At 49.2% G+C, this 12,937-nt stretch overlaps 1 protein-coding gene across 2 annotated transcripts in view; it reads right to left on the reverse strand.

Moving 5' to 3' along the window:
- The window catches only part of LOC147731457 (protein argonaute-1), a 418,093-nt gene that overhangs the window by 78,177 nt on the left and 326,979 nt on the right, over window positions 1-12,937 (reverse strand). For both annotated transcript variants that reach the window (XM_086956498.1, XM_086956499.1), the window contains exon 13: window positions 7,353-7,512. In XM_086956498.1, the coding sequence (XP_086812624.1) occupies window positions 7,353-7,512 (160 nt within the window). The remainder of the gene's footprint in view (window positions 1-7,352; window positions 7,513-12,937) is intronic.

The following is a 12,937-nucleotide window of genomic DNA, read 5'->3' on the forward strand; positions in this document are numbered from 1 at the left end:
CGGCCCTCCTAATCTAAATTTTGCTTTTTCTAAATTTACTACTGGTGGTGGGTGGAGGTTGACCCCAGGTCACTTTTTGGATTTCTCCTGTGTAAAGTTTATACTCTAAATAGAAATGGAGATAAATGTGGAAGAGCTGGAAAACTATACCGTGACCCAATTGAAGGAATGGTGTCAGCAGCAGGGGGTGTTTTTTAAGAAAGGCGCCAGGAAAGTTGAGCTGCTGACCAGTATCCGGGCATGGGTGGAGGCTCGTTCCGGGGAGGAAGTAGATCCTGAGGGGAGTGACAGGGACACTGTCCTGGAGACCGCAACACTGTACCAGGCGGGAGGGGGGAACCTTTTAACAGGTCCTAGGACACCTTCCAGAGTGGGCAGTAGTGTCTCGGAGAGGGGATTGACCGACGCTGAGTTAGAGGATAGGAGGGAGGAGAGGAGGATGAGAATAGAACTAGCCAGGATGGACATGGAAAGGGAGGACAAGAGGTTGGCGCATGAGCGGACCATCAAAGAGATGGATTTACAAGCCCTAAACCTAAGAACCCCCAAACCAGAGAATGGTGGCAGCGATACCCAGACCAACATCAGAGAACCCAGACCCTACCTACCAAAAGATATTATGGCATGCTATGTACCCAGTGATGACATTGCAAAATGGCTAGCCGCCTACGAGGTCTCACTGAGGGCCCATGGGATCTTGGAAGCCCACTGGGGGGGTGGGTTATATAAATACATGCCCCCCACTGGCAGGGATACCTTGTTGGCCCTAGATCAAAGTGAACAGACCTACTACCCGGCTATGAAGTCAGCGCTGTTAAGAAAGTTTGGGTTGACCCCTGAGAGGTATAGGCAAAAGTTCCGGGGCAGCCACAAACTAGGCACGCAGAACTGGGTAGACTTTTTGGATTACTCCAGGAAGGCCCTGGAGGGTTGGGTGAGAGGCAGCGAGGTAGGGGACTATGAGGGACTATATGACCTCATACTCAAGGAACACCTACTCGAGAAATGTCTTCCCGAACTACGACAGCATCTGGTGGACAGCAAGCTGACCAGCCCCAGGAAGCTTGCTGAGGAGGCGGACATCTGGGTTAGTACCCGGGTGTCGACTAAGGGGACTGGAGGGGATTCCCAGAAGCATGGACAGGGCGCCCCCCAGAAGAAAGAGGGAGGGGAAAATAAGAGGGAGTTCTCAAAAGGGCCACAAAATACTTCGCAAGGAAGGGGCAGAGGATTCATCCCTAAGAGTAACCCCCCTCGCAACCCTACCCCTGGCCAAAGCCAGCAGCCAAGGGTTGTTCATTGTTTTGAGTGTGGTGGTGTGGGACACTATAAGGGAGATTTGAGATGCCCAAAAAGACCACCCCCTCCCACTGGAGGAAAAGCCCCGGGAATAACTAGTGTAGTGCTCGGGGAGGAGATGCCTTTGGGTAACGGAGGGGAGCGGGCGGGTGTCACTTTAGTGTCCCTGGGAGATAAGGAGATGGTTCCAAAGACGCAACTGCCCTCTAATACTACTAAGTATGAGCAGTGGGTCACCATCAATGGCCGTAGAGGGGAGGCTCTGAGAGATACAGGAGCCAGCATGACTATGGTAAGGAGTCAGCTGGTGTCTCCAGAGCAGGTCATCCCAGATGTACTCCATCCCGCCGTAATGGCTGACGGCAGATTGGGCCACTACCCTGTGGCTGAGGTTCCCTTTGAGTGGGGAGGGGTTGCAGGTCCACTTCGAGTTGCCGTAAGCCCTGCCGTGCCTGTTGACTGCCTGTTAGGGAATGATATGGAGCACAATGCTTGGAGGAGGGTGGAGTACCAGACTCACTCTGAGATGCTGGGACCCCCTGACTGGACTTGTGTCAGCACAAGGTCCGCGACTGCCCGAAGGGGGAGTTCACTTACGCTGGAGCCTGGAACAATGGCCCAGCCGGCTGCCAGAGAGGAGAAGGACAGGAGGCCGGAGGACCCTGCCTCGACATCTCCACCTCGTGAGACAGACGGGCCACCTGCGGAGGTGGATCTGGAGTCCACAGGGGAGAATGTTGCTTCCCTGGAAAACCTACCCATCCCTACTGAATGGCATGTGGAGGGAGGTCCTTCCCGGGAAGAGTTCTGCAAAGCTCAGAAAGAGTGTCCTACTCTCGAGGGGCTGCGGCAACAGGCCAAAGCCCAGGCAGCAGGAAACATTGTAGGGAGCTACCGGATTTACTGGGAGGATGGACTCCTCTACAGTGAGCCCAAGGCGCCTGGACATGGTTCATCCAGGGCCTTGGTGGTCCCTCAATGCTTTAGAGCCTTTCTTCTGGAACTGGCTCATGAGATACCATTGGCAGGACACCTAGGACAGGACAAGACCTTTGCCCGGCTTGTCCCCCACTTCTACTGGCCTCGAATGAAAGTGGCGTCTGATACATATTGTCGGACGTGTGTGTCTTGCCAAGCCAGTGGGAAAACAGGGGTGAAGCTAAAAGCTCCCCTGGAACCACTACCTGTCGTTAGCACCCCCTTTGAGAGGGTGGGCATCGACATTGTAGGGCCATTGGATCCACCAACTTCAGCTGGTCACCGGTTCATACTGGTTTTGGTGGATCATGCCACACGGTACCCAGAGGCAATACCTCTGAGGACCATCACTGCACCTGCAGTGGCAAGGGCCCTGATGGGGATCTTCACCCGAGTGGGTTTCCCCGAGGAGGTTGTGTCCGACAGGGGGACTAACTTCCTTTCAGCATACATGCGGGCTATGTGGAAGGAGTGTGGCGTTACCTATCGGTTTACCACTCCTTATCACCCACAAACCAATGGTCTTGTGGAAAGGTTTAACAAAACCTTGAAAGGTATGATACGGAGTCTACCTGAGAGCCTGCGGAGGAAATGGGACGTCCTCCTACCCTGTCTCTTGTTTTCCTACAGGGAAGTGCCACAGAAGGGAGTGGGCTTCAGCCCCTTCGAACTTTTGTACGGGCACCCTGTACGGGGACCTCTCAGCCTGGTGAAAGACGGATGGGAACAGACTCCCAGGAAGCTTCCCCAGGACGTGGTGAGCTACATGCTGGCCTTCCGGAGCCATATGGCTAAGTTGTGGAAGCAAGCTTCAGACAACTTGGAGGCCAGCCAAGCAGTTATGAAAGAGTGGTATGACCACAACGCTCACCCAGTGGAACTGGAGCCTGGACAGAAAGTGTGGGTAATGGAACCTGGAGAGCTAAATGCCCTCCAGGACCGTTGGACAGGCCCCTTTGAGGTTTTGGAGAAAAAGGGTAAGTCCACCTATTTGGTGGATCTTAAGACCCCGAGGCAGCCCCACAGGGTGCTGCATGCCAATCGCCTCAAGCCACATCATGAGAGGCCCGAGGTTGTCTTAATGATGGTAACCGATGGAGCAGAGGAAGAGGAAAGTGAACCTCTCCCTGATCTTCTCTCGTCCCAAGAAAAGGATGGGTCGGTGGAGGGAGTGATTCTCTCGCCATCCCTGACTCCTGAACAGCAGAGTGATTGCCGCCAGATCCTGGAGCAATTTTCTTCTCTGTTCTCCCTTGTCCCGGGTAGGACCCACCTGTGTACCCATGACGTGGACACAGGAGACAGCCCACCTGTGAAGTCTAAAATCTACCGGCTGTCGGACAAGGTGAAGGCTAGCATCAAAAGTGAAGTCGCCAAGATGCTGGAGCTAGGAGTGATTGAACCTTCTGGTAGCCCTTGGTCTAGCCCGGTGGTTTTGGTACCAAAAGCTGCCCCACCAGGCACCACACCTGAATTGAGATTCTGTGTGGACTACCGAGGCTTAAATTCAGTAACCAAGACTGACGCACATCCCATCCCCCGGGCGGATGAGCTTATTGACCGGCTGGGAGCTGCCCAATACTTAAGTACCTTTGACCTAACTTCGGGGTACTGGCAGATTTCCCTTACCGAGGAGGCGAAGGAAAGGTCAGCCTTCTCTACACCTCAGGGACACTACCAATTTCGTGTGATGCCCTTTGGGCTCAAGAACGCCCCTGCCACTTTTCAGCGGCTGGTGAACAGGGTCCTTTCTGGAATGGAAGCTTTTTCTGCTGCTTACCTGGACGACATTGCTGTCTTCAGTAGCAGCTGGGAGGACCATTTGCAGCACCTGCAAGCTGTTCTTCATGCCCTGCAACAGGCTGGTTTGACAATCAAGGCCAGCAAGTGTCAGATCGGACAGGGGTCGGTGGTGTACCTAGGTCACTTGGTGGGCAGAGGGACGGTGCAGCCCCTCCAGGCAAAGATTGAGGCTATCATCGCCTGGGAGCCCCCCAAGACTCAAACTGAGGTCTGAGCCTTCCTGGGCCTCACTGGATACTACCGTCGCTTCGTGAAGGGGTATAGCACCATTGTGGCACCCCTCACTGAACTTACTTCCAAGAAACAACCCCGACGGGTAGTCTGGACGGAGGCTTGCCAGCGAGCCTTCATGACCTTGAAACAAGCATTGTGTTCCGCTCCCATTCTCAAGGCCCCTGATTTTGCTAGAGAATTCATTGTCCAAACAGATGCGTGAGAACATGGCACTGGGGCAGTGTTATCGCAGCTAAATGATGAGGGCTTGGATCAACCCGTGGTCTTCCTGTCCAGGAGGCTACTCCCCAGGGAAAGGAGGTGGAGTACAATTGAGAGAGAAGCCTTTGCGGTGGTTTGGGCCCTGAAGAAGCTGCGGCCATACTTGTTTGGCTCGCACTTCCTGGTTCAGACTGACCACCGCCCCCTTCGTTGGCTGATGCAAATGAAGGGGGAGAATCCCAAATTGCTAAGGTGGTCCATCTCCCTACAGGGAATGGACTTTAGGGTGGAACACCGACCTGGGACGGACCATGCCAATGCAGACGGTCTATCCAGGTATTTCCGCTTTAGTGATGAGGACTCCCAAGGGGTTGGGTAGTTCTCCCCACTTTCAGCTGGGGGGGACGCGTGTTAGACCTGTCTGCTTCTGGGGATGTTCTAACCATTATTATTTATTTTTGTCCCCCTTAGCCTCCCAGAGTTTCTGTTTTTATTTTTATACATGTCCACCAGGATTTTTCAGTGCTGTCAGGGGGCTAGGTGTTCCTTGGCTATGACGCCATTTTTCCCTCATAACCTGTGAGGCCTAGTCAAGCCCCTTGAAAATCTAGGGACATCCAGAAACCTAAAATGGTGTCCACCAACTGCCATAACGGACACTACTGGAGGACAGGCCCATAGGCTAACATGAAGAACTTTCCAGAACCATCTAGTGACTTCTGCAGGTCTCAGGCCACCCTATAAAAGGCCAGTGACCAGCAGCCATTTTGTGCTGACCCAAGACTGGAGGAGTGAGGCAGTGGTGAGAGGAGGTGGACGCACTGGGAGCAACTAGTTTGTCTTTGAGGCAGACAGCCACTACAGAGAGACGTTCCCCCTTCAGCCTCTGACCAATCCCTCCCCAAACATCAACTGCTGAGAATGAGAATAAGCTACGTGTGAAGGAAGACCCTTCTAAGACTGAGCCCCAACGAATCCTGACAGGTCGCTCTGAGTAGAGGGTTTCCCTAACTGCCAATGCCCAACGCTGCACCTACCAGCGTGAGAGAACAGCTGTGAGCCCCGTGACGTGGCTGGAGTTCCTTGTCGTGCTTTGGTGAAGACGTGGGTCTGTGGAGCCATAAACGTCCTGGGGAGCGAGGGCGCTGCTTGAGAACATCCTTCCCCTGGAGCCGGTGAGGGAAGTGTCTGAGGGAGAGCAGCGGCGCTGCTCCGATCGTCTGCGGGACCCCGGGGGCACCGGCCGCGTCAATATCACCCCAAGGCTTGGAGAGTGCAGAGGCGCTTCCGCGCATGCCCTGAGCACGTCCGCTCCTGAAGGCAAGAGGGGCCGGGAACCGAGCAGGTCCAGGCGAGTAGCGTCCTTCCTGGGAGCGGCCGCCGGAGGAGGCGGGAGAAGAGCGAGCGCTTCCGCGCATGCCCGGTGAGGAAGTGTTTGGCCTGAGGAGAGGCGCTGAGGGAGCGTCTCCGGATCGTCGAGTGGACCGCCGCGCAGAGGGCGCAAATCCTTCCCGGTGAGGAGCAGAAAGGAGGCCAAGGTGTGTGGCTTCGTCTTTACCCCCCCCCCCCCCCGCTCGAGTGTCACGGAAAGGAACTGACGCGAGCAGGAAGGGGGGAGTTGTGCTCACCGTCGTTCCACCGCCCCAGCCCCAAGCAAGCAGCTGGCTCGGCGGGAGGAAGAGAAAGTGAGGCATTGAAGCCAGAGGGAGCCTTAAGACAGCGGTGACGCGTGGGGACTGGGACAACATCGTCCCCACGCTAAAGTAAGGAGTAGGGAAGAGGGGCCCCTGGGAAGTTCTGAGAACTGGGGATAACTTTACTCTGGTTATTATTCTCAGCTGTGGAGAGGAGGAATAAGAGCACACTACAGAATTCAAAGTTAATTAAGGCTGAGGTCTAGTTTTATATCTCAGGGTATTTTCAGAATTGAATGCAGAGTGGTGATGCTGGAGTCTGATGCAATGTCTTATTGAAAATAGCTACTGAAGCAGGCTAATATCACTGCAAGTGGCACACTGAATCTCTAATGTGAATTTACCCTTCTGTATCCAGTGATTAAAGGAGTAGACTGGTAGAGTTAACTATAATCAATTTCCAAATGCAATGTACCTTTGATTCTTATTTACTGACTAGGAAAAGTATTGGATGTCACTTGAGAGCTATGAGAAATGTGTAAATTATTTGTGTACTGCTTTTATTTAAAACAAGAACAAGAAAGTATATTATTTTTATAAAAGGTACTGGTATTTTCCTAAGACTGGTGTTGTGTCTTATTTTAGTGGTTAATCACTGGGTTACTGTGAGTGGGACTTGTAAGCACTTAACCAACGCCTTGAGTTTAGCTGTATCCACTACTGTGCCAGGCTACCCTATGTAGTCTAGGATACCCTAGGTCCAACAGGGAGACCTCTTGAAACACTATGCAGAGGTACTTTAACAGCTTAGATAGGACAAATTGCCTACTCGGCAATCATACGCAGTGATCCACTTTCGAGAATAAGTGAAGAAGTTTCATCCTCTTGCAGAAAGAGTCAGCCCCAAAGTTCCTTCCCAGGGGTTCCAAATAAACAACATTAGATTCATCAAAACATTTAGTTCTACTTAGCAGGCACTCAAAAAAAAAAATAAGAATATTTGCTTCCATTGTGAATAAAATTGCATAAAGTAGATGCAGTTATTAGCATCTCAAAGGTAAAAGGTTTGGGGGAGAAAACTAAAACATAGCAGAATGTTTACTGATTCCATCAGAAGTGAGAATTTGAAAAGGGAAGTTAAACATTCATGCAATAGAGACTTAATGGTTCGATGTTGTCTATGCGTAACCATCTCAATCTTACCGTTGATGAGGTACAAGAATGTTGTTAATTCCACCCAGTTTAACGTTGATCTTGAGGCAGAGGTTGGAAAGGGTCTGGGGAGAGGTCTTTACTACGTTCTTCACCTGCACACATTGTGTGGCCATTCCAAGTAGGGTGTCCCCAACTCGCTTCACCTCAGCTAAGAAAACAAACAGAAAAAGTAAGACGCTGAGGGTCTTCAGGGGGGTTAACAATCTATGTAACCAAAAGACAAAGCAGCAGACAAGGTCAAGCACAACGGTTCTATATGTTCTTAATATTAGGAGGTACAATCGCTTCCGACATCCGCTGCCTAAGGATGTACAAGTTACCACAGTACAAAGAAACCAAAATGGAAGGTGCACTCAAATGAAGTCCATAGAGAAAAGTAGTTTGTGAATATCTTCTTCTTTATTCAGAGTATTCTGTAAGCAAAGGCACAGCCAACGCGTTTCGTTCCCTTTTTTGCCTTAGGAACTTCGTCAGGGCAAACTAGTAATAACCGGGGCTGCAATAGTAAACCGACACAGTATGAGAACCGGGGTAAGGGCGTCCTGGCTTGACCAATTAAGGTCTCCTTGGCTTGGAAAGTGACAGCCCTAGTTGAAATGTACTCAAAAAATTCCAGTCGGTGCAGTAGAATCGTTTGTAGTGCAAGCGCTATTCAGATCCCCAAGTTAGGAGACGTAGAAAATGAATCAGAATGGACCATTACGTCTTTATCAGAGTTTCTCGTTATAAAGCGGCGATCATGTAATAATTAACCCCAGATTCGTTTTCCCGCTATCGTAGCAGCTACAGGGCAGGTGGTAACCAAAACCGATCATAGACAGAAAAGTTCCGCACCTGTGATAAGGTCACGGCTTCAGAAATCGTCATCGGGAAGCTTCTCGATGACGATTTCTGAAGCCGTGACCTTATCACAGGTGTGGCACTTTTCTGTCTATGATCGGTTTTGGTTACCACCTGACCTGTAGCTGCTACGATAGCGGGAAAACAAATCTGGGGTTAATTATTACATGATCGCCGCTTTATAACGAGAAACTCTGATAAAGACGTAATGGTCCATTCTGATTCATTTTCTACGTCTCCTAACTTGGGGATCTAAATAGCGCTTGCACTGCAAACGATTCTACTGCACCGACTGGAATTTTTTGAGTACATTTCAACTAGGGCAGTCACTTTCCAAGCCAAGGAGACCTTAATTGGTCAAGCTAGAACGCCCTTACCCCGGTTCGCATACTGTGTCGGTTTACGATTGCCGCCCCCTGATATTACTAGTTTGCCCTGACGAAGTTCCTAAGGCAAAAAAGGGAACGAAACGCGTTGGCTGTGCCTTTGCTTACAGAATACTCTGAATAAAGAAGAAGATATTTACAAACTACTTTTCTCTATGAACTTCATTTGAGTGCACCTTCCATTTTGGTTTCTTTGTACTGGGTTAACAATCTATATGATATGGCGACGTGCCAAATGTCACCACACCTCGCTGCTTTTCTGTTGTAAGAAGACAACAGAAGCTAAAAATATTCAAACCTACTTTTACAAAGAGCAAATGATAACCTAAACGGACTCTAGGCGCTGAAATAATTGATATTATACAACTCAGAGATATTTACTGTGTCGACCTTGAGAGAATGAAAGACTGATGCAGACTTGCTGGATATTTAACCCGCATGTCTCTGGGGTGCTGTTCAGCCCATCAAGATATATAATTACTTATAGGTAAATATGACATGATTTCCCAACAGCACATGATGAGCTGTGGAAGGATGGATAGGGTATGAAAAAACAAGAGTTCAGATTCCTAATGCCAGCTTCCCAATTACCCAAACCCAACAACCTCAAGCACATCATTTATCTCACTGTGCCACGGTTCCTTTATCCGCATAAAATTGAGAGAAGTTATAAATCGGACAAATCCAGGTATTACTGGTAGCAAAAAACTTGACCGGCTGATTGAACTATTACAATGCTCTGTAGCCTGTTTCCTCCCTGCCGACAACGTTACAGTAAATTACAAGGTATACATCATCATTTTTTTTTAATTTGCAGTTTTATGTTACGCAAATAAGACCCAATGGGCGTCAGACCTCTTTACTTGAGGACAGCTTACACTTGCATGCAAGCATTTTAGATCAGAATACATTTAAAGCTCATAATTGGTTTGTACCAGAAAGCAGAATCACAGGTACCTTATGCAGAAACCAAAACACCAATGCCCTGAAATCATTTACCGCTCCTCTGTGCTAAAATAGTTACTGGTATGTAGTTTTGTTCTCGGAGCACTAGTAAACTTCTCAAACCCAATAACAGAAGAAAATCATCTGAGTAGGAATCTCTGTCCCTGTGCCTTCTGGGTCGCAAGGAACGTGACTAAGGCTCCGATTCCGAGTTTGTCTGAATCCAGGTGCTATTTATCGCTCCTCATAAATGATTCCGTTGGGTTTATAATTCAAATAACACATATCACAAGTTTTTGGGGAATAACATGCACATTTTGGTGTTTGCCACACCAAAATCCCCATTGTACTGTAAATGCTGTGTACTTTCCCCCTGTTAAATTCCTGCAGGTTTGACCTGCAGAAATCAAACGATGGGAGAGATATTTGACACATGCATGGACTACTCTATGTGCCTGAAAAGTGAGCAGAGAAATGACACAAGTAATGGGTCCATGATCAAGTGGAGGTACATTTAACAGAGGAGGAAGGAAAGCATGTGGAAGCTGATGAATAAGAAGCAAACAAGAGTGACAATAAAGCAAACAAGAGTGACAATAAAGCCAACCAATTGTAAGCAATAAGCGAGCTCAACACACTGTAAACTAGCATGTCTCACAACAGACAGCGCATGCACTGTCTTAGACGCGAACTAAAGACTCCCAATCTTTCAGTCTACACTAATATCCATGTCCATGTACAGTGTTATACCACTCCATGTGACAATGGTTCAGTTTGTATTAACTGAACATTTCCTATACAGAACTGCAGAATTAACTACTGAAATAATAATAAACGGGTGCCTGTAATAGTGTCTGTTGCATCAAACAACAAAGTGATGGTATGAATGCCTGGCCTGGTATTATCCGTCAAATTTGAGGATCAATGAAAACCTGGTCCTGTACATTCCACCCACTAAGCCAGTTTCCCCTCTGATCTGAAAAATTTATAACACAATTATAGAGGTGTGTGTAGGAAGCTGGCTCTGTATTACTATACCAAAGTGAGGTATAGTGTGCACAGAGTCCAGTGGAACCCAAAAGGAAGACAGAGGTAAAGTAGATAGCACCTCACTCTATTTGTGGTATTGTCGTTGAGCAGTAAGGCTTTATCAGAGGACAGTGTTAAGCATTTGTTGTACACACTCAGCCAGCAAATGATTTCACACACTCGAAGACTGAACTTCAGACCAATTGTTCTTGTATAAAAAATATTATTTTAGTTATTTTATTTTCTAGAACCAAGCAAGCCTGGCACAGGTAAGCAATAAATACGTTACAGTAGTAATGCAAAAGTAACACAGTTTGGATTGCAATTGTATATGCACTTTGTTTTGATTACAGTATTGTTATTGAAAATGCAATGCTTCGGAAATACAGTACATATACTTTGTATAGGCGTTTTAGTAAAATGACCAGTGGATTACTTTTCTTACACAGTGCAGTATACCTGGATACTGCACTGGGATAAACAGGTGAGTAAAAGCGTTTTTGTTATTTAGTAAAATTTTAAAAGGATTTCTTAGGTTTTCCAACTCCACGCTTAGAAAGTTGTCATAGAACAACAGTCAATGTTATCCTATGGAGGACTATAGTGTTATCGGTTAACAGGTAAGTACTTTGTTGTAGGATTTGGTATTCTGTGGTTAGACTCAGGGGTTCCCCAGGGTCAAGGATGCACTCTTGTTACACCCTCAGTGGCACTAGAGCGGCCGGATGCAGAATGCTGAGGCCCAATGATATCCAGTGGGGGATAGGGGGACTCCGGTTGGTGGCTGCTGACAAACAGGCCACTGGATTGTGGGAGCAAAGCTCCTAGACTTAAGCTCAGGACAAATGGGGATTCAAGCCAGCACAAAAGGTGCACCCTCAGCGGCAATGGGGCGGCCAGGTGAAGAGTGCTGTTTTGGCATTGGGCGTCCTGTAGCTTTCAAAGTGGAGTCTCCTGTTTGCAAACACACTGCAGGCTCGGGGACGAAGGTCTTCTGGGTGTGACCACCACTTGGAGAGGTAAGTTGGAATGTTGGAGGTTGGTTAGGCACCGTCGGTTGGGCCACCCAAGGCCGTGGGGCGTCAGGTGCAGGGGTGCCTTTTAGGGTTGGATCTTCTTACCAGCTCCTGGTCGTGGTTTGGGGGGACCTTTCGGTTTGAAGCTACAGGCGTCGGCTGAAGGCTTGAGGCAGGCCAGGGATCACCAGATCTCAGGTCAGGATCGCTGGGGAGACCTCCTCTTGGTGTTGGGCCACTCGAACTCTGGCCGTGGGGTGCAGAGTGGTGCAGACTAGCAGACTTTGGCGGACCTCGAGTCTGTTAGTAAACAAATTCGGTGTTCACGGGAGACAGTCTTTTCTTTTGAAGGCAAGGTAGGTCCTCGGGGTTCTTGAAGCTGCTAGCTGCAGCACACACCGGAGTTGTGCTTCTGCACGTTCGAGGCGGGGACAGGCCAGTAGGGCTGGGGCCAAGTCAGTGGGCGTCCTCCTCTTGTTAGCTTCAGCACAGCTGTTCGGTCCTTCTTCTTTTCTTCTTCTGGTGGTTTCTTGTCTGAGGAAGCCAGGTTCAAGGTGCACCTAAATACTACATTTAGGGGTGTTACAGGTAGGTAAAAAGGTTGGGACTAATGGGTCCCTTCCCTGGGTTGGGTACACCCCCTATAATGCCAACCTCCAATCGGAGAGGGCATAAGCCTTTCCCTGGGTGGCTGGGTTCCCCATCTGCAAGATGGAGGGACTGAGAGTTATGCTCACCTCGCCTCCCCTATCTGAGTGGTGGAGTTTGTAGAGATGGGCACACCTCTTTTCCTCACTTTTTTTTCCTCGCCGTTTCTCTCACCCAAAGTGGGGTCAGAACCAGCAGCAAGTGGCTTGGGGAAGCTCACAAAGGCGGCAAGCCTTTGAAGCTTCCCCTTCGTGGACCCTGCCCATCCTGGGGGAGGAGGCTTGCCACCTCGTCCCAGGATGTGCACTGTTTCAGGCCGCTGAGAGCAGCAGGCTATCGTCCCAGGGGTCCAGAAACATATCAGGTGGTGGTAGCTGAAAGCAGCCACTCAGCCTGGACACTAGTGGTAGGTCGTTTTTCAGTGGGCATGTTTAAGATGCCCTCTGTGTGCATTTTCCATTAAATCTCACACTGGCATCAGTGTGGGTTTAATGTGCTGAGAAGTTTGATACCAAACCTCTCAGTTTTCAGTGTAGCCATTATGGAGCTGTAGAGTTCATAATGACAGACTCCAAGCACCATATTCTCTTAATGGCAGCACTGCACTTACAATGTCTAAGAATGGACTTAGACACTGTAGGGGTACAGGGCTCATGCACCTGCACCCTCACCACTGGTATAGTGCACCCAGCTAGAGGGGTGACTGATC

The sequence above is a fragment of the Lissotriton vulgaris genome, chromosome 2_1, assembly GCF_964263255.1.
Source record: "Lissotriton vulgaris chromosome 2_1, aLisVul1.2, whole genome shotgun sequence".
In the NCBI taxonomy this organism is placed as follows: Eukaryota; Metazoa; Chordata; class Amphibia; order Caudata; family Salamandridae; genus Lissotriton; species Lissotriton vulgaris.